Source organism: Jatropha curcas, chromosome 11, assembly GCF_041381405.1.
Source record: "Jatropha curcas cultivar XTBG-Jc1 chromosome 11, XTBG_Jcur_1.0, whole genome shotgun sequence".
Classification (NCBI taxonomy): Eukaryota; Viridiplantae; Streptophyta; class Magnoliopsida; order Malpighiales; family Euphorbiaceae; genus Jatropha; species Jatropha curcas.
Window position 1 is genome coordinate 6,339,050 of NC_143161.1, and position 22,041 is coordinate 6,361,090.

Sequence of the window (22,041 nt, forward strand, 5' to 3'; positions counted from 1 at the left end):
ATTCTTATACATTAGAGCAACTAAGGGCAAGTAAGTACTAAGTGTTTAGTGAAACAAGTTAAGAGTAACCTTTTTTTTTTCAAGGAAAAACTTAAAAATAATTTTTAAATAAGTGATTAAGGAATTCTAAGTTTGTCAAAAAAAAAAAAAAAACGAGACCAATGTTGATATTTTTAAAAAAATTATTAAGATATTATATCTTTTGGAGTAATTTTAGAATAAGTACATAATGAGTATTTATTTATGACTTCTTACTTATTTTAAGTAGATATTATCTAAACACTATTCTATTTATGACTTTCTATTTTATTTCTTAAAAAATCATTTATTATTTAATTTCTTAATATATCTCTATTTAATGTACATTTATATTCTCAAAATTTAATGAATCATTATTATGAATCATTTAATAATAGTAGAAGGGTATTCTAGGAAAAAACTAAATAAAAAATATAATTTACCTATATTAACTAATTTTCCTTTATTCATGTGAAAGTCGAACTAGGCCTATAGAGTAATATTTTTTTTAAAAAAAAAAACAAGCATTTTAATTTTGTTTGAAGTAGTGAGATTTGGAGATTCAAGTTATTCTAATTCTTAACTAAAGATATGTAATAGAAATATTATGTAATAATCTTTTGTCATGGAATCTCTAGCAGATTCTGTGTCATTTTCTTTTTCTTTTTCTTTTGTTTACTCCTTTGTCCAATCCTGATTTTGACCCTATGCTAATTACAATTAAATGAAGACATTTAGATATTGCATCATAATAATAATGTAGCTAAAGAGTAAATGCTGACTGTTAAACTAATTTACATGGCAACATGATCAGATAAAACAGTAAATTGTCAACTTCTGCATTTCTTACTGATTTTGTAAAAAACCTTAAATATTATTGCAGAATCTTTCCTATTGAATCTCTACACTTAAAGTATTCCTATTCAAATGGTGATATTTTCAAAGAATGACCTGTAAATTCAATATTCAGCAAGCTAAGTAAATTATGTTCTGTATATAGTTGGCACATTTTTTTGTAACTACACAACTGGATATCCAAATCCAAACTTGTTATTCAAAGGGAAAAAAAAAAAGCTACAAAATCGACCTTTTGATTCAATTTATCTTCTTGTAATTCACGTGCAATTTATTCGAATGTAGACAAATTCAGAGGCTTTTTGGGTAAATTAGGCATGAATCATAAGTTCACGAGCTAAATTGAATCAAAAAGTTCATTTTGTAACTTTTTTTTTCTTGTTCACATGTTCAAGAGGCAAATTGAACTTTATTTCAAAAATAAACAATATAGAATTTGCGCACATGATGAGAAAACATGCTATATTTGTATTCATTTCCATATGAAAGAAAAGAAATTACAAATCCATTTCACTAGCCAAAGCAGCAAACTATATGCATAACAACTTGTTTTTTTTAATAAGAGAAACAAAAAAAAAAAAAAAAAAAAAAAAAGAAAACAAAAACACTGTAGAGGCCTGTAGGAAACTTTGTTTTGATAATCTATGGCCATAGTTCCTCTTCCCTGAAGAAAAAGGCAATGTAATGCATAGCCTACTGATAATTTGCAACACAGTGTAAGCTTTGTCTATCAGCATCATCATTTAGCTTTCTTTCGTCGAGGATTCGCCTTCAGTAGCAACTACTCCATACAAATTGGTGTGGAAGCTTAAGAGTAGAACTCATAGGTCTTGGCTTGAAGTATTATAAGCCTCAATCCTCCAATGGGTGATAAAACCATTAGCAAAACTCCAAATACGATGCAGAGCTGCAATTGTGCGAATGGAATATTAATTATGAAGTGAAATTTAGCTTTGAAACAAATTACTCATTGGAAAAAGAAAAGAAAATGGCAGAAAAGAGAGATAAAAACACTGCAATTTGTATGAACTTACCCAGTTAGTCCACCAAGACAAGCTGAACTTTCTCGGTTTATAGATAGCCAACCACATTACGCAGGGGAGCTGAGAAATGAAATATTTTTGTAAGTTAATCAAGTAGTTCTTCCTCCAGATTATGATAAAATATAATTGAGATGGAACACGACTTACGAAATATGTTGTTGGAGCGAAAGCAAATCCACCAAAAAATCCAAGAAGACCACCAAAGAAAGGGAAGGTGATGCCAACGAACATGGTGAATGCTGCAATTAAAAAGAAAAGAAAAAAAAAATTGTAAACCCAAAGTTTAAAGATTCCATTTAGAGTGATATTAAAACCTGAAAAGAATTGCTTAAAGAAGTTGAGAGTTTACTTACCAACATAAAGGTTGCGAATAACAAACCGAAGCATCGTACTGGGCTTGAAATTCAGTTTCTTTACCAATACAGTTTCCATCATGTCAAACACTGGCATTGCATAAATCTGCATGTATAATAATAAAACCGAAAAAAAAAAAATAAAAATTTAACCTGCAATTCTGAAGTCAATATGATATAAAGTGAAAATCAAATGAAGTTTGATTTGTACCTGGTAGCTTCCAATAACATGAACAACAACAAACAGGTTAGCCATCGCAATAAGCCATACAGGCTTATTCAATGAGATGAGAATGTTGTCTTCGACTGAGTTGCCGTACATCCAGTATCCAATTAGAGCAACTGGGAAGTAGCACAAGGCCACAACTATATATGCAACAATGACTCCTCTCCACATAGGAACTTTTGAAGGCTTCTCAGGTGTGGATGGGATTGTTGCCTGAATCTCCAATACCACATTGTGCCCAGCATAAGCAAAAGCCACATCACCTAAGGCACTGAAGAAGTTGAAGATTGTTCCTGCAGTGGTTGTAGCTTTATAGCCATATTGCACATCAGGCTGAACGCCCTTATGTACAGAAGCCGTCCAAGCAATAGTAGAGTAACTGTCATTGAAACATAAACAAATCAATTACTTTCTTGCCTCTATGAAAAAGATCTAATACTTGGATTTTGTTTAGAAAAGTAGCTTGAAATGCTATTATAGCTGTTCTGAAACTTTTATGACTAAAATGTGTGAAAATTGCTTAGAAACTAAAGTTTCAAAATAGTGTTTTTTCTCAACATTAACTCAGAAAAACTGTAAAGGCTATTAGTTATATACAACGTGTTAGGGCATTAGAAAGTACCTCAAGGACATGACTGCAGCTGCAAGAGAGACACCAGCGATGGAGTTGAAGTTGGGAAGGTGGGAGAGTACAAAGTGAACTGAGGCAAAAATCATAATGAAGTAGGTTTGCTTAATGGGCTTGCAACTCTCGCATACAAGATCATGGAACTTCTTTAGTGATTTGCCTCCAGTAACCATATACACAATGCACACTCCAACTTCCACAATAAGTTGTTGAGGCACCACAATGTATAGACCGAGCTTTTCTCCGAACGCATATTGACCAAGTTCATGATATCTGTCAAATCTTCTTCCTGGAACCATTTCATGCATCTCCACCATTTGCCATAAAGTGTATAGTGTAATAATCCATGATAGGACTAGCACAACAACGCCAGGACCCCTAAAATTAAGAACAGAGACATTTACTAAGTATACTGGCCACAAAGACGTTTGAGGTCAAATAACAATATTAAGATGGGAAAAACCAACTGATCTTAAGAATATGAAAGATACCATCCAAGATTTGACATGGCATAAGGAAGGCTGAGTACACCAGCTCCAACCATGGCAGTGACATTGTGAAAAGCTGAGTACCACCATTTTGCATTCCTTGAAGAAGTAATTGGAAGCCATTCATCAATTGCCTTTTGTCTAGCTAGTTGTTCATCCTCCTGTTATTCATGACAAATTTCTACATCAAATTTAATAGCCAAATAAAAATAAAAATAAAAAAGAGGTACAAAATCTTTTTTCTTGGTATTACATAATCCAAATGCATTTTTAAAGACTCTCCAATTTGGTGTCTTTGGAACCTAGCAGCCAATTGGTTGCTTTGACAAATCACACTCTATTCAGCAGATAGTAACTATGCAAGTGGCCATATGAATATATTTTCCTTTTCTTAGCTTTTATGGTGGGACAGCTCTTGCTCTCTTTAGGAAAAGATAAAGAAGAAAAAGTTTCATGTATTTAAACCCATGAGCTGGAATTACGTAGGTTTCTGAGAACGATAAATTGGTAGCCATATTTGACCATTTGGTGCACCGACTTCCTTAATTAACAAATAAAAATTTGACCCTCAAAGTTTCAAGCAACAATTTGCTTAACACAAAGAAGTAATAAAAAAAAAGAAAAAAAAAAAAAAGAAAAAGAAAATAATTAAAAAGTTCTGACCAAATAACATGCAAGATTGAATTATTTGCACTCAAAAGAAGGAAAGAGGTAGGATTTGAAAACTCCAAGTTGCCATAACTCATTTTTCATTTTCACAACAGAATCTTTCAATTTCCAAAACTCATCAAAATATATAAACCAACACTATATTATCCAATAACCAAAATATCAAATTATAATGAGAATTACCAACAGATATTAAAATTTAATTTAACAATTTCTTCCCTAATACCTCAAAGGGTTGCATGATATGAAAATAAAGAGTATTATAGAAACAAGAAGATGAGTCCATTGCATTTGTTCTTTCTGATATTATATATATATATATATATATATATATATATATATATATATATATATAGAGTCAAACATATCAAATACTATGACGTTTATGTTTTACACTTCAAAGTACAAACGTTGAAAAAGATAATCAAGTGCCGTAAACAATAAGGTAAGATTAAATATGAACTGAAAAAAAAAATCATAGAAAAACCAAAGTTCAAATAAAATATGTCTTTATCTTATCTTTTCCACCTCAAGTCATTTAATAAAATTATTTAGAAAAATAACTCGTGAAAAGCACAAATAAAAGAGAAACCTTTGTAGTGTCACTCCACATTCGGTGTACCCAGCTTTCTTGTCCGAAATACCAAATTTACTTTTTATAAACTTTGATTTTATAAAAATTACATTGCAATTAAAGCTGACTTCTTGGTTCAGCTTTCAGATGCAATAGTTATCATCTTCCAATGGTTAAAAAATAAAATAACATTGCTCAAGTAGCTATATTAATTATGGAGAGTAGGAATATTTTTCCCAGAAAACGCACAAACAAGACAAAAACAAACACTAGTTCTATAAATATAATTCAGTACATGATGAAATATATATTTTTCTATCATTTTTCTTTTCTTTTTTTTTTATATGCATGTATTGCCATCAAAATAAAACTAAAACACCCAAAAAGTTTAAATTTTTAATAAATTTCCTCACTGTTCATGTTAATTTTTGAAATTAGTAATTGGCACGTAATACTAAAGCTACCAATCAATCAAAAGCTTAGAAAGTTCAAAACTTGAAGACGAATCTCCCTGAGTTTTGGAAAAAGTTGATTACTTTCTTCTCTCTCCTTCTCTGTTTGTTTCTTGCGAAAAAGAAAATAAAACAATAGAACGCACTATCGAAAAAAGACACCAGAGAGAGAATAAAAGAAAGAAAAGGACTAAGAGAAAGAGAGAGAGAGAGTTACTTGTTGTTTAGGGGCAAAGCCCTGATCAGTAGGAGCTTGATTGCCCATATCTTTGCCCATATCTCTACAAATTGCAGAGCAAAGAATCAAATGAAAGATAAGAAAATTTGTGAGATTGGGAATTAATAAGTGAAATATGAAGTGAATGAAAATTGGAAAGCTGTATTTATAAAGAAAATGATACATTACAGAGATCCGTTTTTTTGTTTGACTTGGAAAGTCTCGGTAGGGACAAAAAAAGCTCATTTTTAAAAGGAAAAGAAAAAAAAGTTAAACCTTTCCTTTTTTTTTTTTTTTTTTTTTTTTTTTTTTTGCCATGAAAGAAAAAAAAATTAAAATTTTCTCTTTGTATATCTTTGACATTTTTTTAACCTTTTTTCTATATATTTTTTGTTTTATTATATTAGAAAATTCCAAGAAACCACGCACCCACTAGCCAACTATCAAGAAAACCGTGTAGATGCATTGTGTATTTTCATTTAATCAATAATAAAAAAATACAGATTACAATAAAATTATTATTTATTTATTACTTACTATATATCGAATTTGATTCAATTATTCTATTTTATAATTTTTATTTTGATTATAGATTAAAAAAATTTTAATTACTATATTTAAACTATAATTTTTGCTTTGTTTTTTTTTAATTAATTTTTTTATTAACATTAAAATTAAATGACCCATATTAAATTGTCATTGAAATTAATCAAACTATAATCAAATAGAGTTTTCTTGAAAAATTTAAATGTCGATACTTTCATTTTATTTACATTAAAGTTTAATTAATGATAATATAATAATTCAACTATTACATTTATTGACAAATAAATATTTTAAATAAAAATAAAATATTTATGTTTTTTTTCTCATTACTATAGCTTGTATATTAAGTTGGAAATTTTGAAATGAAAGAAAGAAAAATTGTGAAAAGTCATAATTGTTCATGAATAATTATATCTATTTATAAATAGTCTATAAGTTCATGAACAATTATGTTTATATGAATATGTATGTATTTATATGAATATATAAAGTATAAACGTCACTGTTCTTCTTTTTCTAATATCCCAAAATCAAATTTCATAGATTTTTAATAAAATTCATATGTAAATGAAATGAATTTTGTGTGAATTTATTTAAAATGCTGTCTAAATTAGAATTAGGGTTTGTAATGTGTTTACCAAAATAACCCTTTTGATTAACTTTAGAAAAGAAAGAACTTTTTTTTTATTATTATTTATAGAACTTCAGAAATGGAAAAACAAAATCATTGCAGCCAAGAATATATAAAGTTAATAATCAAATTTCCAAAGTGTTTTGATTTAATTGGCGTATGCTTTGATAATTTCTATATACGTTTGTGCTAAATAATTATAGTAACCTTTTCATAATGGTGAAGACAGCCTAAGTCCACCAATATAACCATAATTATCACATTCTATATCTTTTTCCCTCTCGAGAAAAAAAAAAAAAAAAAAAAAAAACCTTTTCTGCTCATGTTACACATGTCTTAATTTATTCATTTTGATTTGGTTTATGTTGGTTTAACTACAACTTAATTTTTCTAATTTTAAAATTGTATTTTATTTTCGAAAAAGTGATATATATATATATAATTAGTTGGCAATTTTGATGCAAAAAATATACAATAAAATAATTTTTTGATAAAAAACATATAATTAAAAAGTAATTTATTTGATACTAAAGGATATATATATATATAAGGAAAACAGATTGTATTATATAGAAGCCAAGTGTAAATTGCCAAATATAAGGAAAAAATAATTTTCTAAGTTAATTCTGAAGCAAAACCAAATATATATATATATATATATATATATAATCTTGAAGCAAAAAATAAGTTAACGCGCTCTCTTTATTCAACATTCCATTTATCTTTTCTTATAGATTTTTGAGTTTTATTTTCATTTTATTATAATTTGATTGGATTTTAATATTTGCTAAGATCATTCTATCCATAAAAAATTATTATCTATGTTAACAAATTATGATTTGATTGGATTTTAATATTTCTCTAAGATCACTTTGTCCATATGGAATTATTATCTACACTAACAAATTATTTGAATTACAAAGTCTAGTTAAAAATTAGCTATCAGATTTAACTTTTACTATCTATAAATAATAAAATTAACTCAACATAAAAAACATTCCTAGCGATGGATTGGATTGCTAATGATCAATATATCTCTCTACGTTCCTCAATCTTCCACTCACAGGTGAATAAATTTTTTTTTTTTTTTGTGAGCAATTATTTATATATATATGAAATGCAGGCAGCCTTTTAAAAATCTTTTCTTTCTTTTAATTTGGTTAAGTGATGGTGAATATGCTGTTTTGGGATAATTCCGTATTTGTCTCTTGCCAACTGATTCCATGTATACAATGAAATCAAGTAATTAATTACTAAACATTCTCAAATTGTTGAATATTCTACTAATTAATAAATTAATTATTTCTATTTCAGGAATCTTCAAAGGAACAAAAGCATACAGAAAGCAAAACGGAGGGTTTCTTTTATTCTGTCTTGATCTGAATACAATTCGCATAAATATTGATTGAATTGAAAAATTTTTTTATGCCTTCTTTTTTCACTAACTAATTTGTTAATGTTGTCTTATAAGGTACTCTCTCATTTGCTGTATTATTTATTATTAATTATCAAATAAATTAATTATTAGTTTTTAAATTGTTAGCTCATATTTTTGTTTTTTCATTTATGTTCTTGGCCTTCGCTAGCTTTTTTTGGAAAGGTTTTCATCTTATTTAGGTATTTGTTTGGAAGGTAATCCACGAAATCAAGAACCACGAAATCAAGAACTACAGCTCATGGGAGGCTTTGAATACCTGCTGTTATTTTGATTTAAATTAATTATTACTGTATCTTTCTGTAACCTTAATTTCGTAAAAACCTAATTAATATTAATAAATAATTTAATTATATTTTATTGTTAAATAATTTAATTATAAAATAAATAATATATTCATCTATATTGAATTTGAAAACTTTATTTATATGGAATTATCTATGATAATATAAATTGTTTGAATTTTAAACTTTAACTAAAACCTTTATAAACTTTAACTAAAGTCTAAACATTTAATTGAATTGTATAGTTATTTAAAATAAATTAATGACACTATAATTTCTTTAATTTAATAATTTTACAAATAAGATGATAATTTAATAAAGTAGCCTTCAGGAAAATAGATTTTTTAATAATATACTAAATACAACTTAATAAATACAATATACAACAATAAAAAAAAAATACATAGTGAAAATGGATCTTTGATATGTATTTGTAAATTATAAGCAACTCTCGCAAAGCGCGGGCCTTCGCCTAGTTTATAATAAATCATAAACATAAAATAAAAAAAATACTTAATTTCTTATTTTAATATAATTAGTTCAATTCTCAAAATTATTATCACTGTTGAAAAATACATTAATAGTGTGTGTGCATCTTTTGATGCATGTCATACTAGGAGTGTTTAAATGAGTCACGACACGCGAACACAATTTGCCTAACACGCGAAATAAATGAGTTAGGATTGAGGTTAAACAAGTTCGTGTCATAAACGAGTCACTTATTTATGACACGAATATAAACGTGTTGTATTAAGGGTTGACACCTGAGTTAAACGAGTGACTCATTTATCTAAGAGTAAAAAGATAATCTTAGTGTTAGATATAAATACTCCAATTAAAACATATTTAAATTTTATTATTGTATTATTTTTTATTTTAATTATGAATCTCGAAGAATTTATACATTTTAGGTGTGAAAATTTATTTTTAAATATGATTAGAATTAAAAAGGTTAAAAGATAAAAATACTAAGTGGGTCGTATATAGGTCAACGCATCCACTTAACTTAATATGATATTAAACGGGATACACGAGCTGTATATGGGTCAACACAACCCACTAAAATCTGTTTATGATATTAAGCGGGTTAAACGTGTTGTGTTCGTGTCAACCGTCTAATTTTTGTTTGTGTTTGTGTCAAAGTTATAAAAAATTATTTCATCTTTTAATATTACTCGGCTATCACGCGAGTTCTAATACTAATTTAATATATATATACATTTAATTTCTGATATAATTTAAAAAAAAAAACCCGACTGAAAAAAATATACATAGCTTACGAATTATGTTACATTAAAAAAAATCATAATGCATCATAAGAATATTCCTAATTTTTTTTATAGAAATACTCCTAAATCATTACAAATAAACAAATAGTAATAATGTGCTCACATCATAGAAAAAATAAATTCTAATCAAATATTTGAAGGTGAGGAATCATTTTATTAATATAATTAACTAGAGTTTGTATATGAATAAATATTGTAACTAATTAATAGTTTTTTTTTTCCGTAGTGATCACAAAGTATATTAACTCATATATATGCACACTCAACAAGTGAATATATATTTTTTATAATTTATTTAAGGGAAAATTATTATTTAGTCCCTCAGGTTTTACATAATTATCCAACTAATCTCAAGGTTTGCGCTAATATATAATTAGTCCCTCAGGTTTAACTGCGTCTAATTAAAAGGTCATTCCGTCTGAAAAGTGGGTTTTTTTCCATTAATTGAAGACTAAAAGACTAAAACACCCCTCCCTCGCTGACGTAGACCAGTATGAAGCCAGAATCGCCACACAAGGCATAACTAAACACGTTTATTTTTTATAATTTTTTTTTGAAAAGAAATAAATATATAATTTATTACTATCTTCTATTTTATTTTTTATTCTAATGTGATTGATACAGACACCTTTGTTCCGTTTGGAAAAAGGTTGATCTAATCTAACATTTATAAAATATAAGTAATATTTTTAATATCATTTGTTGACGATTCTACTGAGTTTTCTTTTTATTTTTTATTTTTAAAAATGATTATATATTACTCACATCTCTAGTTCATAGACTAAGTTTAATCTTGCTCGTGCTCCATCAGGTTCACAAAGGAAATACGCTTCCAACAGAAATTTTATTTATTAACAAAAATCGAACATTTAACCTCTTATTTAAAGAATTTGAATCACTTTTAGACATTTTGTATAAACAAATACGCTAAGTTTATACGTAGAAATCACATCAAATAATAAAAATGACTCACATAAAAGGGTTGGAGTGTGAAATTTCGATTAAATAAAAATAAAATATTATCCACGGACACTTTCAAAAACAAATAGAAAACTTCCCTCTCTTGATCTCTGTTTTCTCTCGCCCGTGTTACAAAGACAAAAGACTTTCAGATTGTGGACAAAGAGGGTAGTTTGTAAGTTCGTTAATTCGTGATTACTTTTACGGTCAGCAAATCATTATCCACTGTTCTAGAAGAGGTAAGTATTCGACTCATACACTATCATGTATTCTAACACTTGTAATTAAGTTCAATTACTATTTTAAATAATTACAACTAATTATTTATTATCGGTTCTAATTTGTTTGGATAGAATATTATAGCCCTAACCTAACCTTCATGGTTGCGTGATGCGTAATGAACTTCATTACCTTCTTATACTTACTTGGCAAATCACTCCAAGTACAAGAATTTTCTAATTCTCACCATGTGGAGCATTGACCGCCGAAAAATAATTTTCAGCCAATCAGTCCTTAAATATTTATATTATATACCTATTACCTAATCTGGGAAATATTATATTATATACATGCAACTTTTTCTTTCATCATGGTTTTTTTTTTTGTGTGTTGCTCGTGTAGTGAATTTCAATTTATTTTTAAGAAAAAATACTATCTATTTGCATATAATAAAGAATTAAATTATACAATTCCCTAATGTATAGTGGTGGTTGTGCTCATAGTGCTATTCCTCATAATTGTTCCTAAGAATGTTGATATATATATATATATATATATATAAATTTTGCAAAGAAAATTAAATCATTTTAATTAATTTAGCTTTAATTAAATTTCAATGAGAATATTCTAATTGTATATAAAATGATTTTCACACATAGATATGGATAGCGTGACCCACTAATATGAATTCAAGGATCACATATAGAAATATTATTTGTAAAGCCTAATTAAGGTTATAGATTATAGCAAGTTGGATCAATTGCTATTATTCAAATTTATGAAAAATTTTCTCCTTAGCTATTAAGAGTTCAATTGATCAAATCTTGATTTGTAAGACTAATACTAAAGATTAAATTTTGAATGTACATGAACATAAAATCACAAATATGTTTTGAATTTTGTTTAATAAAAAAGACTTGATCTCAATAAAAGTGTAATATATGATACGAGACATATTATTATTGTGAATTACACAGTAATATTAATTTAACGGTATTGTGGATTATACAATATGAGATAACATTCCCTTTAACTCACTAAATTAGTGTAAAAAAACCCAAGTGATCGAGCTGACACTTCGTACTCTCTATATTAGTGAGAACACTAATTAAACTACATATATTTGGCTGGATTACTCGTTTGGTTGTTGCTCTAATGAAATTATTTTTTTATTTATTTTTACTATTCTATATAACTATAATAATTAAAAAAAAAAAGGTAAATTTGTAATCAAAAGATGAGTATCTTGTGCTTGAATAGAATTCAATAGCCACCATTTAAGTTGTACAAAATTGATTTCATAACACAATCATGTGGACCAAGAAAGTTGACTTCCACTCTCATCAATTCCCAAAAGCCCTCTTAATTAGAAACTCACTTGTAAGAATCTCATTCTATCTTTTTTTTTTTTTTTTTTTTTTTTTTTTTTTTTTTTTGGGTACAAAGCTAAAACATTCAAAGTCAAATCCAATAAACAATTTGAATATAACATCCTGAGTGGGAGGTCAACGAATGCTAAGCTGGCCCATTATCTATTTATTTCGAAATTTTGATTAAGTAGTAATAAGTAATATATATATTGAATACAAATGCAAATTGTAGAATATAAAATTATAAAATTATCTTCTTCTAAAAGCATAAGTAGAATTATATTTTGAGATGAATGAAAAATTGGAAAATGATTATTTTTATAGGAGAAATAAAATATTATGCTTGGTTTCTAAAATTTTAAAAATATAATTTTGTTCAATAATGAATTTATTATATAACAAAATATTTTGGTTGATTTCACTAAATTTTATATAGAAATTAATTTTGATACAACAGGAATTAAAATAATTTAAATCCTAAAATTTTTTTTAAAAAAATATGTGGAGTGTGGGACTGTATATGTATGTACAGAAGGAATCTTCTGGTTGTGGTATCCGTTTACCTTCAAGTGGGCCTTGGCCCACTCACGCACCCATTGTTTCTTTATTTCTCTGTCTCGTCTGAATCAGAAGATGTCTAACGCAAGAATTGGATTACATTTCTGTGGAAAATTCTGCAAAAGTAGCACAAAGACTTGGAAGTTCCAAGTCAACACTATGTGCCATGAATGCTACACTCCATCTTTTTATGAATATTTTTTCGACTATCAATAACCATTTTTAATAATAATAATAATAATAATAATAATAATAATATTCACATTTACATGTTTTTATAATTGTGTAGGTCTAATCACCATTTTTTAAGTATTGGAAATGAAAAAAAAAATGTATATAATGACATTTAAACCATAATGTTTACCATATTGTTAAGTTAATTAATAAATATTAATTCCGATGACTTGCACAATTAATTTGATTTTTGTGTATATAAGTTAACTAAACAGGTAGCAGGAAAGAATAGAAACGTTTCTTTCAATAATTTTATTATTTTGAGTAGAAAAAAACTTTTCTTCGTCAATGGAATTGATTATGATTAACATAAAACTAGATAACTGAAACCGTTTGGGTCAGTTGTTTCAAGCACAAGTATACTCGTGTACGAGACATTTTGAACTAATGTCAAAAGGAAATTATAATAATAATTGTAGTTGCTATGGCACGGTGTCGTATGTCAAAGTGTCGCTATTTATATATGTAAATTGAGAATTATTGTCCAGAAAATGTCAAAACAACCTTAAAAAAAAAAAAAAAAAAACAGAAAATGTCTAAACAGATTATAAAGTTTTCATAAAACAAGACATGGAAGTCACAATTCACAGCTACATATGGATGTGTACCCTGATGACGTTTGCAACATGGAAAATCAATTTAATCATATACGTTATAATTTAATTAATGGGATGATTAATTTTTTATAGAAAAGAAATTACGTCATTGTGATGCCATAACTATATAAGCACAGGTGTGAAAGGGGTTAATTTATATCTATGAGGAAATCATAGAATATAATGGTGTCAAGATTCTTTATTTAAATGAATATATATATATATATATATATATATATATATATATATATATATTTTTTTTTTTTTTTCTGAAAAAAAAGGAGGAAACAATAAAAGAGACAGCCTACTTGTTAACAATAATTTTTTTTTTTAAAAGAAATTTAAGAATAAGCGACTTATATTACCATTTTTATTTAGTTGTAAAATGGAGGGGAATAAGGATTATTTTTAATCAAATTGAAATACACAAAATTTTTTTTTTTTCAATAATTTGATTTTATAATTTTAAACTTTCTTAGCAGGCAAGCTTTAGTAAGCCCCAAGGCCAAAGACCGCAAGGGTAAGAATCAAGTAAACCTCCAAAACTTAGGCCCATAAACTTCAGACTCAGATTGGGAAGGGGCCGCGCGAACGCAGGCCCCCACTGCCACAAATTATGACGTAGGCTCTCCTACTTTGAGGAGACCTTAGACCAGCACCCCTCCCAAGTGCAATGGAAGTCACTGACCTAGGCCATAGGCCTTGTTGATCACCCATTGACCCCGTCCAGGTAAGTATGTTTCATCGAAGGTTTTGGCCTCTACTTAATACACCTCAGCTGTATATTCAATGGCATAATTTCCGATGTGGGATTTAGCTAATTCATCTTCGTTTATATTTTCCCAATAGAGCTCCCTCTCTCTGCGTTTTGTTTTCCTAATAACAAGAAAAAGAAGTTGCCGAATAGTAACTGCTTAGAATATCACATTTGTTCCTCACTACTGTGAACAAGGTAAAGCACAAGATGTACTTTAGAGATAGAGTTTTAAGTTCCATTACATAACCTACTCAAATATTAAACAAGAAAAAGAAGAAAAAAAAAAAACATGCAGGAAATAGCTACAGAATTTGCTAACCTTCTTCTAAGTTAGACAGTTTGCCTTGCTGCTCAGCTATGGACACCACTTCTTTCTTTCTTTCAGAATGCCATAGCTCCTGATCAAGCCACTGAGATAACAGAAGGATTGGAGCTCTGACTTTGCCTCCTGCTTATCGGTGTTTTAACTGACAGAGCAGCTGTACCAAAACAGAAGTACTGGCTCCTCAACTTCTTATTTGCAGTTGTGGTTGTAGTTGTAGACCCTTCTTTTCTGATCACATTTGGTGCTCCATCATCAAATGATTGATTGGAAGATGATGGTCCAGCAACATCAGTATCTATAAACAACCCTTTTTGTTTATCCAATGAACTAGGAGAAGATATGGATGATTTCGAAAATGAGCTTGACCTTGACCGACCCGGAACAGTCATTTGCGGCACAGTTGGAATGACACCATGCATTATACCCGAAGCAAACTTCTTTTTAGCTGTTGGACTTGATTGATTACTCCTAACAGAAAGTGTTCTTTTGTTATTAGGAAGAGATAAGGGCTTCATGAATCTTTGACGAAGCGGAGTAGGGGTTTCCTCTGAACCGTTACATTTCTTGGATGATTCTACAGAACCTTGATCCACTGATTTCTTGAATCTTTCAGTTTTCTTTCCTCTAAGCCGTGGCCAGTGGAGGACTCTTTTCAATTGTTGTGCTGCATTATTCATAGAAACTGACATCCTATTAGTTGTTGAGCTCTGGTTCACATTAGTTGAGTCGACATGTTCATTTGAAGGTGAACGCATTCCTACACTAGCTGGATCAGCGCCGGCATCTGATGCAATCTCAACACCAGTGAACAAGAATATCTCTGCATCGGAGATTCTAAATGATGTCCCAGGACTGGTTCCAGTTCCTTGCATCTTCAATCGGGAGGCAATAGCTCTTCTTGCATTATAATCTTGGCAACCAAATATACCACCTGCTGAAATTAGTTGCCTAATGAGCATATCTGATGATGCAGAATGTGGACGTTGCTTGAGTAGATCAAGTGGGGTCATCCCATCTGCATCCCGGACATTCACATTGATCGATGGAGCAGACATCAGGAGCCGGACAAGATCAGAATCAACATTTCCTACGATGGCTGTGTGGAGCGCAGTCCTTCCATCACTGTTTTTGGCATCGATGATATCTTCCACATTGAATATTTTCCCACATATCAACTGCTTCATAAGCTCAATCTGACGGTCCAATCTTTTAAATGCGTGAGTTTGGAATCCAGACACGGCCATATGAAGAAAAGTTTCTCCAGCGTTGTTCGTTGAAGAGATCAATGCAGGACACGCAACAATCAGAGCCTCAACTACAGATGATTGACCCCTGTAAGCAGCAATGTGCAATGCTGTATTGCCTTGATGATCTTTGGAATTGATTATATCAAAGTTTGCTATTAGATCTTTAACAACCTGCATAAAGGATAACAGAGCTTATAAGAATAAAAGATAAAAAATTTCTTAATTGAGATTGATGAATGCATTGTGACCATATCTATGACACAATACTTCCATTATATAACCTGAATAGATGGTTCTATTGGTTCAAATGCTTTTCCTTTTATTCAGAAGTCGAACATTATGATCCCAGAAGCATATTACTCCATGGATAATAGTTGGTAAGCCTACATATTTATTCATCATGGATTCAATAGTTTCTGGGTACCACATTTAACCCAAACAATCAACACAAGTTTAAATCCTAACTGGAACAAATAATCATGGTGTTTTGAGGTGGTTCATCAGTAGGAAAATAGCTATCCATTAATCTTTTAAATACATGACTTTTTCTTTTTCAATCATAGGATGGTTCGGGAAACCATCGATTGCACCTGAATAAATTGTAGTTTTGTACATTATTAATTAGCTAAATCATTCATGGCATAACAGCAAAACGAATACTACTGCTTAAACAACAAGAAGTAACAGAAAGACAAACTATGGAAATATCAGAAAACTTATAGCAAATGAGAAACAAATAAATTTTATATAAACTACAAAATTATTGATAATTTCAATTCTTGGTTTAGTTAAGTCCTCACCTCAACCTGGCCTCTGGCAGCAGCTGCATGTAAAATAGTTGAACCCTCCTTATCTCTGTAAGCCAAAACATCAGAGCAACTTGAAAGAAGCTCAAGTAAGATGGCTGAGTTCCCACCTCGAGCAGCAGCATGAACAGACCTATTAATTATTTCCCACTTGTATAAAGAAGGAATCTCTCCAATGTGCTCCTCAAACTCTCCAACTTTTGCTGTCAAAAACCTTGGAGAGACAGCAAAATCATAAACAACTCGAAAAACCTCAGAATTCTTGCTTCTTGCAGCCGCATATAATATATCAGTAACACCATATTCTCCTTCACCAAAAACCAGTAGAGGGTTCCTTTCAAGAAGTTCCTGAACAAAACTCAAGTCTCCAGCTGAAGCAGCAGTGTACATAAGCCATCCACCATAGCCAGCTTGGATAAGAGAGTTTTTTCCTTTCTTAGATTCACATTCATGAAAAAGTGTTCTAGCAACTCGAGAGCGACATTTGGCAACATCATCAAACTGTGCCTCATCATCCCAAACAGTCTCAAGGCGTCGAATTCGCCTGAGAGAGGTAAGCTTGATGAGGTGATTGTTATCTATGCGAAGAAGTTCTCTGACTAAGTCATAGTGGCCGTTCGCAGCTGCCCAATCAATGGGAGAAGCATACCACCACTGCTCTCCGGTACTCTCCCACCGAAGAGGAAAATAAGTAGGAGGCATTATGACAATGAGGAACAAGACAATAATGGAAAATGGAAATGATTTGGAAAAGGAAGCAATTTTTAGAGAATTTTAGTAAAACCCTTAACACAATTCAAGAATCAAGACCAACTCAAATTGACAAAATTACAAATATCAGTAGGAATTACCAAGAAACGGTTACCAGCCAATATTGATAATACAGAATCAAGAACACTACTAGATAAAGATAAAGACTTCACAAGCCATGAGAGGCCATAGAAAGCAAAACTTGAAAAATGCTTGGAAGACAAGGAGGAAAAATTCCAACCCTAATGAAGAAGAATAAGACAGAGCCTAAAGAAAACTAATATAAAAGCACCTTTGGAGTAAATTGGAACAATACCAAGCAAATTTATCAATTAAACAGAGGAGTGAAAGTTAAAAATTTAGAGGAAAAGGAGGGGATAGCTACACATGGAAAAATAAAGAAAATTAATTGAGAAGTTAAAAAAGAAGCCTACCCAAGAAGGCAAGAGAAGAGAACTCTTTAAATATTATAAACTCAAGCAGCTGAACCACCTGCAGCAAAACCCATTACAACACTGACAAAGAAAGATGAAGAAGAATGGAAAAAGAAACACATGGGAGAATAAAAATTGAAAAGAAAAAACAAAAACTTTAGAATTAACAAATATCAACTAGATGATACAAGAAAGGAAACACAAATCATTGGCCACACAAAGAGAACCCAGAAAAAGTAACATGCACTTCAGAGTAATATTAGAAAATAAACATAGAATAAAAGCCAAAAAAAAAAAAAAAAACTGTTCTCAGAAAACAACAAGAGACAGATAATATTGATTTTAACAGATTTTTGGATTTTCCATGAGGGTAAGTGAAGTAAACAAATAAGATTTGGACATATAAATGATATTAAATAACAAGAAGGTAAGGTTCCTTTTAATCTCTGATGGATGAACAAATAATGATGATAATAAGTGGGAATTGAGAGAGGTTTTTACAGCTTTTTCTTTGGGGTTTGAAGTAATAATGAAGGTGGCAAGCTAATGAAATGGGGGGAAGTGATTTACAGTGGACATAGATATTGGAGTAATTATAAAAGCTAAGCCAATCCAGATTCCTTTTTGGCATAAGGAATTTCCTTTTAGTCGGTTAATGTCACCTTCCTCTTTTTTTTTCTTTTTTTTTCAGCTTTTTAGTTAATTTATTTATATTTATGTGTAGTTTTTTAATAATTATGGTCTTTGAATTGTCAGTTACACTACCAAGCCAAAAGTCGTGGTTGTTGGTTAACTAAACATGTTTGTGCTGTTAATGAAGCACTCAAGCCACTACAAATTACATTTCTTTTTAGGATTTGTTTGGTTTAATTGTTTATAATAGTTACTAGAATGTTTATCATGTAATTTTTAAAATAAACATATTATTTTTTATTTTAATATGCTATAAATAAAATATTAATTAAATTTTTATATAATATTTAATAATGGTTATTTATTATTTTTAAATAATTATAAATAAAATTCATATAACCATATTAATTTAAGTAATCATTTTTGTAAAATTAATATACTCTATATCATATAAATTACAAATCAACTACTTTTTTCTAAAATTATTAAATATAAATCATATTATCTCAAATTGGAATCTTCACCAATATCAAATTAATTAAAATTTTTTTACCTTATACAACAGATGTTACTAGACAATTGGAGTATACACAGTCTTGCCCCTAACGATAAACTTGAAGTATTTCATATACCCAAATAATAATTATATATACATAAAAAAAAAAAAACTAATAATATATATGATTTGAATATTTCTTTATAGTGTCTAAAATTGAAAATCCATCCATGAAAGTTTGAAAGGTAGCTGTCTGAGAGGATGGTCCGCACGGCAGCTTGTCAGCCGACCGCCCTTCCTCCGCTGACCTAAAATGCTCGCTTCCTTACATGATAATTAAAATGTTTCTTGATGTATTAATTGCTCGATGTTTGTACACATTTTCTTACTTTTAAGTGATATTATATTTAATCACCGTAAATTTTATTAACAACGATAAATAATTTTAAATTTAATTTCTAATTTGTAATAAAATTTTTTTCTCAACAGACTCTAAATTTACTCTTCACTTTCTCAATTATATTTATTTTTTTAAATTACCTATAATATTTTTTTTTATCTTTTCGATTTGTGAATTCCAATTTCATACCTAAATGGGAAACATTGCACGTTGTTGAACAATAGATAAGCATTATTGTGAGCATGAAGCTATTGAAAATGATGGAGCTTGTAATAAATTGTATAGTTTAATGTAGTAAATAAATCCTTTAATTAATTAATTATTCAGAAATGGAAGCCATGTGTGTTTTTAAGTCTTTTAGGTACATATCATCATTGCCACCTTAGTTGATCCTAATAATCAAGTGTAAAGGTTATATTACTTCTTATCTTATAAATTATAAAATTTTAAAATTAAATAATAAAATATTTTTTTTCTTATAAATTTTTTAATTTTAATATATATATTTTTTTCTTCTCATATAAATATAATAGAACTTCGTTACTAGAAGTTAATGGACAAAGCGTTAATAATAATAATGATAAAAGGTGAATATTTTGATCTTAATTAATTAATGAATAAAACCTTTTTTTTTTTTTATAAAAAACAATTATTGAATAAAAATTAACGTAATATGTAATTATATATATAAAGACTGACCTAATTGGGGACCATCTTTCTGGTAGAAATAAATGACTAATTAAGAATTTAGGTTTGTGATTTCAATTTCATCTTAAATTTGATAGAAATGAGATTATATATTTATGCTTGGGGAAGATTACAATAAAAGATTTGGTGAGCTGTAATAGTTTGATTTCCTTCTTGAAAACCCTAAAATTAAAATCCAATCATCAAGCTACTAGAGAGTTGAGAAACTAAAATCTAAAAGCAAAAATAGCCATGTGAGAGGCAGCTTTAACTTTTTGAATGCTACATTGAAAAAGGTTGGTATGGAAAGAGGGTAAGGGGTGGGTTGCCTCATGCTAGCTAGCTTTAAACAATAATAATGCATATTATGTCAACTTTTTCAGTCCATATTTATATCATTTTCTTGCTTCTTCAACCTTTTCTCTCCCAATCTTCACTATCACATGGGCATAAAGCAAACACATATAACAATATCTCCATTGAAGAATGGCTCTCATCACTTGGTCTCCATCCCTTTACTGTGTTTTACCTAAGGATTGTGTCCTTCAAAACTTAGGGCCACCAATATATACATGGACCACGTATAACAATGGAGATCAAAAGATAATTGTGATCATTTTATATATATCTCATTTTGTTTATTTGTTATTCATTTTTTGAATGTCCTAAAATATTTGTAAAGTTTCTAAATTTATAAATCTAAATAATTAATTTTCTCATAATAACATTTATAATTGTTCATTAAATTTAGAACTTTTATTAATATCTTAATAAGTTAAGGGTAAAAAATAGGTAAAATAATTTTTGTTTACAAAATTCTAATATTGTATTTTGTCAAACCATATAAACAAAATGGAACGGAAAGAGTATATATATTTACCCACAATTTTCTCTATTTTGGGCTACTAGTAAGTGACTTGCTTATCATTATTAGGGGTATAAATGAGCAGAGCCGGCTCATGAGCTATTCGAGTTCGGCTCGAAAAAAGTTCCACTCAAATCGAGTTTGAGTCTTCTCAAAGCGAGCCGAAGTCAAGCTCAATGACATTCAGCTCGAAAATTCGTTGAGCCTTATCAAGCTTATATATATATATATATATATATATATAATAGGTTACTCGAACCTTGAGCTGAGCTTGAGTTTAAAATTTTTCAAGTTAAACTCAAGCTTAAAGTCGACCTCAAACTGGCTCAAACTGAACCCGAGCTCGAGCTGAACCCGAGCTTAAAATTTCAGGCATGTTGAATTTCGAACCGAGGTTGAACCCAACTAAATTCTATCGAGCCGAACTTTGAGCCTGGCAAGTTCGAGCTTGGCTCAGACTCATTTACACTCATCATTGTAATTTGAATCTTGGGCATATAACATATTAAACAGGTGTTCCCCCCTAGTATGCACATTACAAACCAAACCCAACAAATTGATTAAAAGAAAAAAAAGGGTTTGGTTCAGAATATAAATATCCAAAAACGGTCGTACACTTATGAGCATTAAAGGGCCACCAAGTCAATGATAAGAAGGAAAAAGGAAAAGCTTTATACATTTCACTATGAATATCTGAAGGATGGAGGGTCACCATTGTTAAGATGAGTAAAGGAGGCAACAGGAGGTGCCTTCCACCTACTAAAAGTTCATTGGCAAGTTTAGGGCCCAACTGCATAATTCAATTAGCTACCTCTAATTACATGACATGAAGTAATAACTGCTTACTTCAATTTACATAGAAACAGATAGGAACCCATCAACTAAAAGATTCTACACAAGGGTCTACATCTACTTCTGTTAGTCTGAAGAGTGGGCTACATGTATCAAACCAAAAATATTCATGTTATTAAATTTCATCAGAACAAAATTTTTTGA

The 22,041-nt window shown here is 29.4% G+C and overlaps 2 protein-coding genes and 1 non-coding gene across 5 annotated transcripts; all 3 read right to left on the minus strand.

The window, feature by feature from the left end:
* Positions 1 to 1,321: 1,321 nt before the first annotated feature.
* LOC105633128 (lysine histidine transporter 1) lies at positions 1,322 to 5,682 on the minus strand. Of its 2 annotated transcripts, none has more exons than XM_012215683.4 (8): positions 5,524 to 5,682; positions 3,615 to 3,772; positions 3,118 to 3,501; positions 2,481 to 2,874; positions 2,270 to 2,375; positions 2,064 to 2,155; positions 1,908 to 1,976; positions 1,322 to 1,780 (listed from the first exon to the last, which is right to left on the minus strand). In XM_012215683.4, exons 1-8 carry the CDS (start codon positions 5,581 to 5,583, stop codon positions 1,682 to 1,684), a joined length of 1,362 nt encoding a protein of 453 aa, XP_012071073.1. In that variant the 5' UTR covers positions 5,584 to 5,682; the 3' UTR covers positions 1,322 to 1,681. The 2 variants fall into 2 exon arrangements, with proteins under 2 accessions (XP_012071073.1, XP_012071082.1); XM_012215692.4 differs by lacking the exon at positions 5,524 to 5,682 and adding an exon at positions 3,865 to 4,010.
* Positions 5,683 to 14,220: 8,538 nt separating this feature from the next.
* LOC149492435 (Ankyrin repeat family protein) lies at positions 14,221 to 18,591 on the minus strand. 2 transcript variants are annotated; one of them, XR_016318880.1, is made up of 3 exons: positions 16,775 to 18,591; positions 14,722 to 16,145; positions 14,221 to 14,521 (listed from the first exon to the last, which is right to left on the minus strand). XR_016318880.1 is itself a non-coding variant. In XM_089716542.1 (2 exons), the coding sequence occupies exons 1-2, from the start codon at positions 17,480 to 17,482 to the stop codon at positions 14,805 to 14,807; spliced, it is 2,049 nt and encodes a 682-aa protein (XP_089572668.1). In that variant the 5' UTR covers positions 17,483 to 18,591; the 3' UTR covers positions 14,542 to 14,804. The 2 variants fall into 2 exon arrangements, 1 of the variants encoding a protein (XP_089572668.1); XM_089716542.1 differs by lacking the exon at positions 14,221 to 14,521 and having other exon boundaries at positions 14,542 to 16,145.
* On the minus strand, positions 14,222 to 14,383 carry LOC105633142 (U1 spliceosomal RNA). The gene has a single exon (XR_005177946.2). It is a non-coding gene; the product is annotated as a U1 spliceosomal RNA (transcript).
* Positions 18,592 to 22,041: the final 3,450 nt, after the last annotated feature.

Excerpts from the sequence above, each read along its gene's own strand:
- LOC105633128 (XM_012215683.4), bottom strand. The coding sequence starts at position 5,583 with ATGGGCAAAGATATGGGCAATCAAGCTCCTACTGATCAGGGCTTTGCC. Across the intron at positions 3,502-3,614 it reads GCCATGTCAAATCTTGGATG|GGGTCCTGGCGTTGTTGTGC; the intron begins GTATCTTTCATA and ends TCTTAATTTTAG. Across the intron at positions 1,977-2,063 it reads TCGCTCCAACAACATATTTC|CTCCCCTGCGTAATGTGGTT; the intron begins GTAAGTCGTGTT and ends TTCATTTCTCAG.
- LOC149492435 (XM_089716542.1), bottom strand. The coding sequence starts at position 17,482 with ATGCCTCCTACTTATTTTCCTCTTCGGTGGGAGAGTACCGGAGAGCAG. Across the intron at positions 16,146-16,774 it reads CTGCCAGAGGCCAGGTTGAG|GTTGTTAAAGATCTAATAGC; the intron begins GTGAGGACTTAA and ends TCCTTTATGCAG.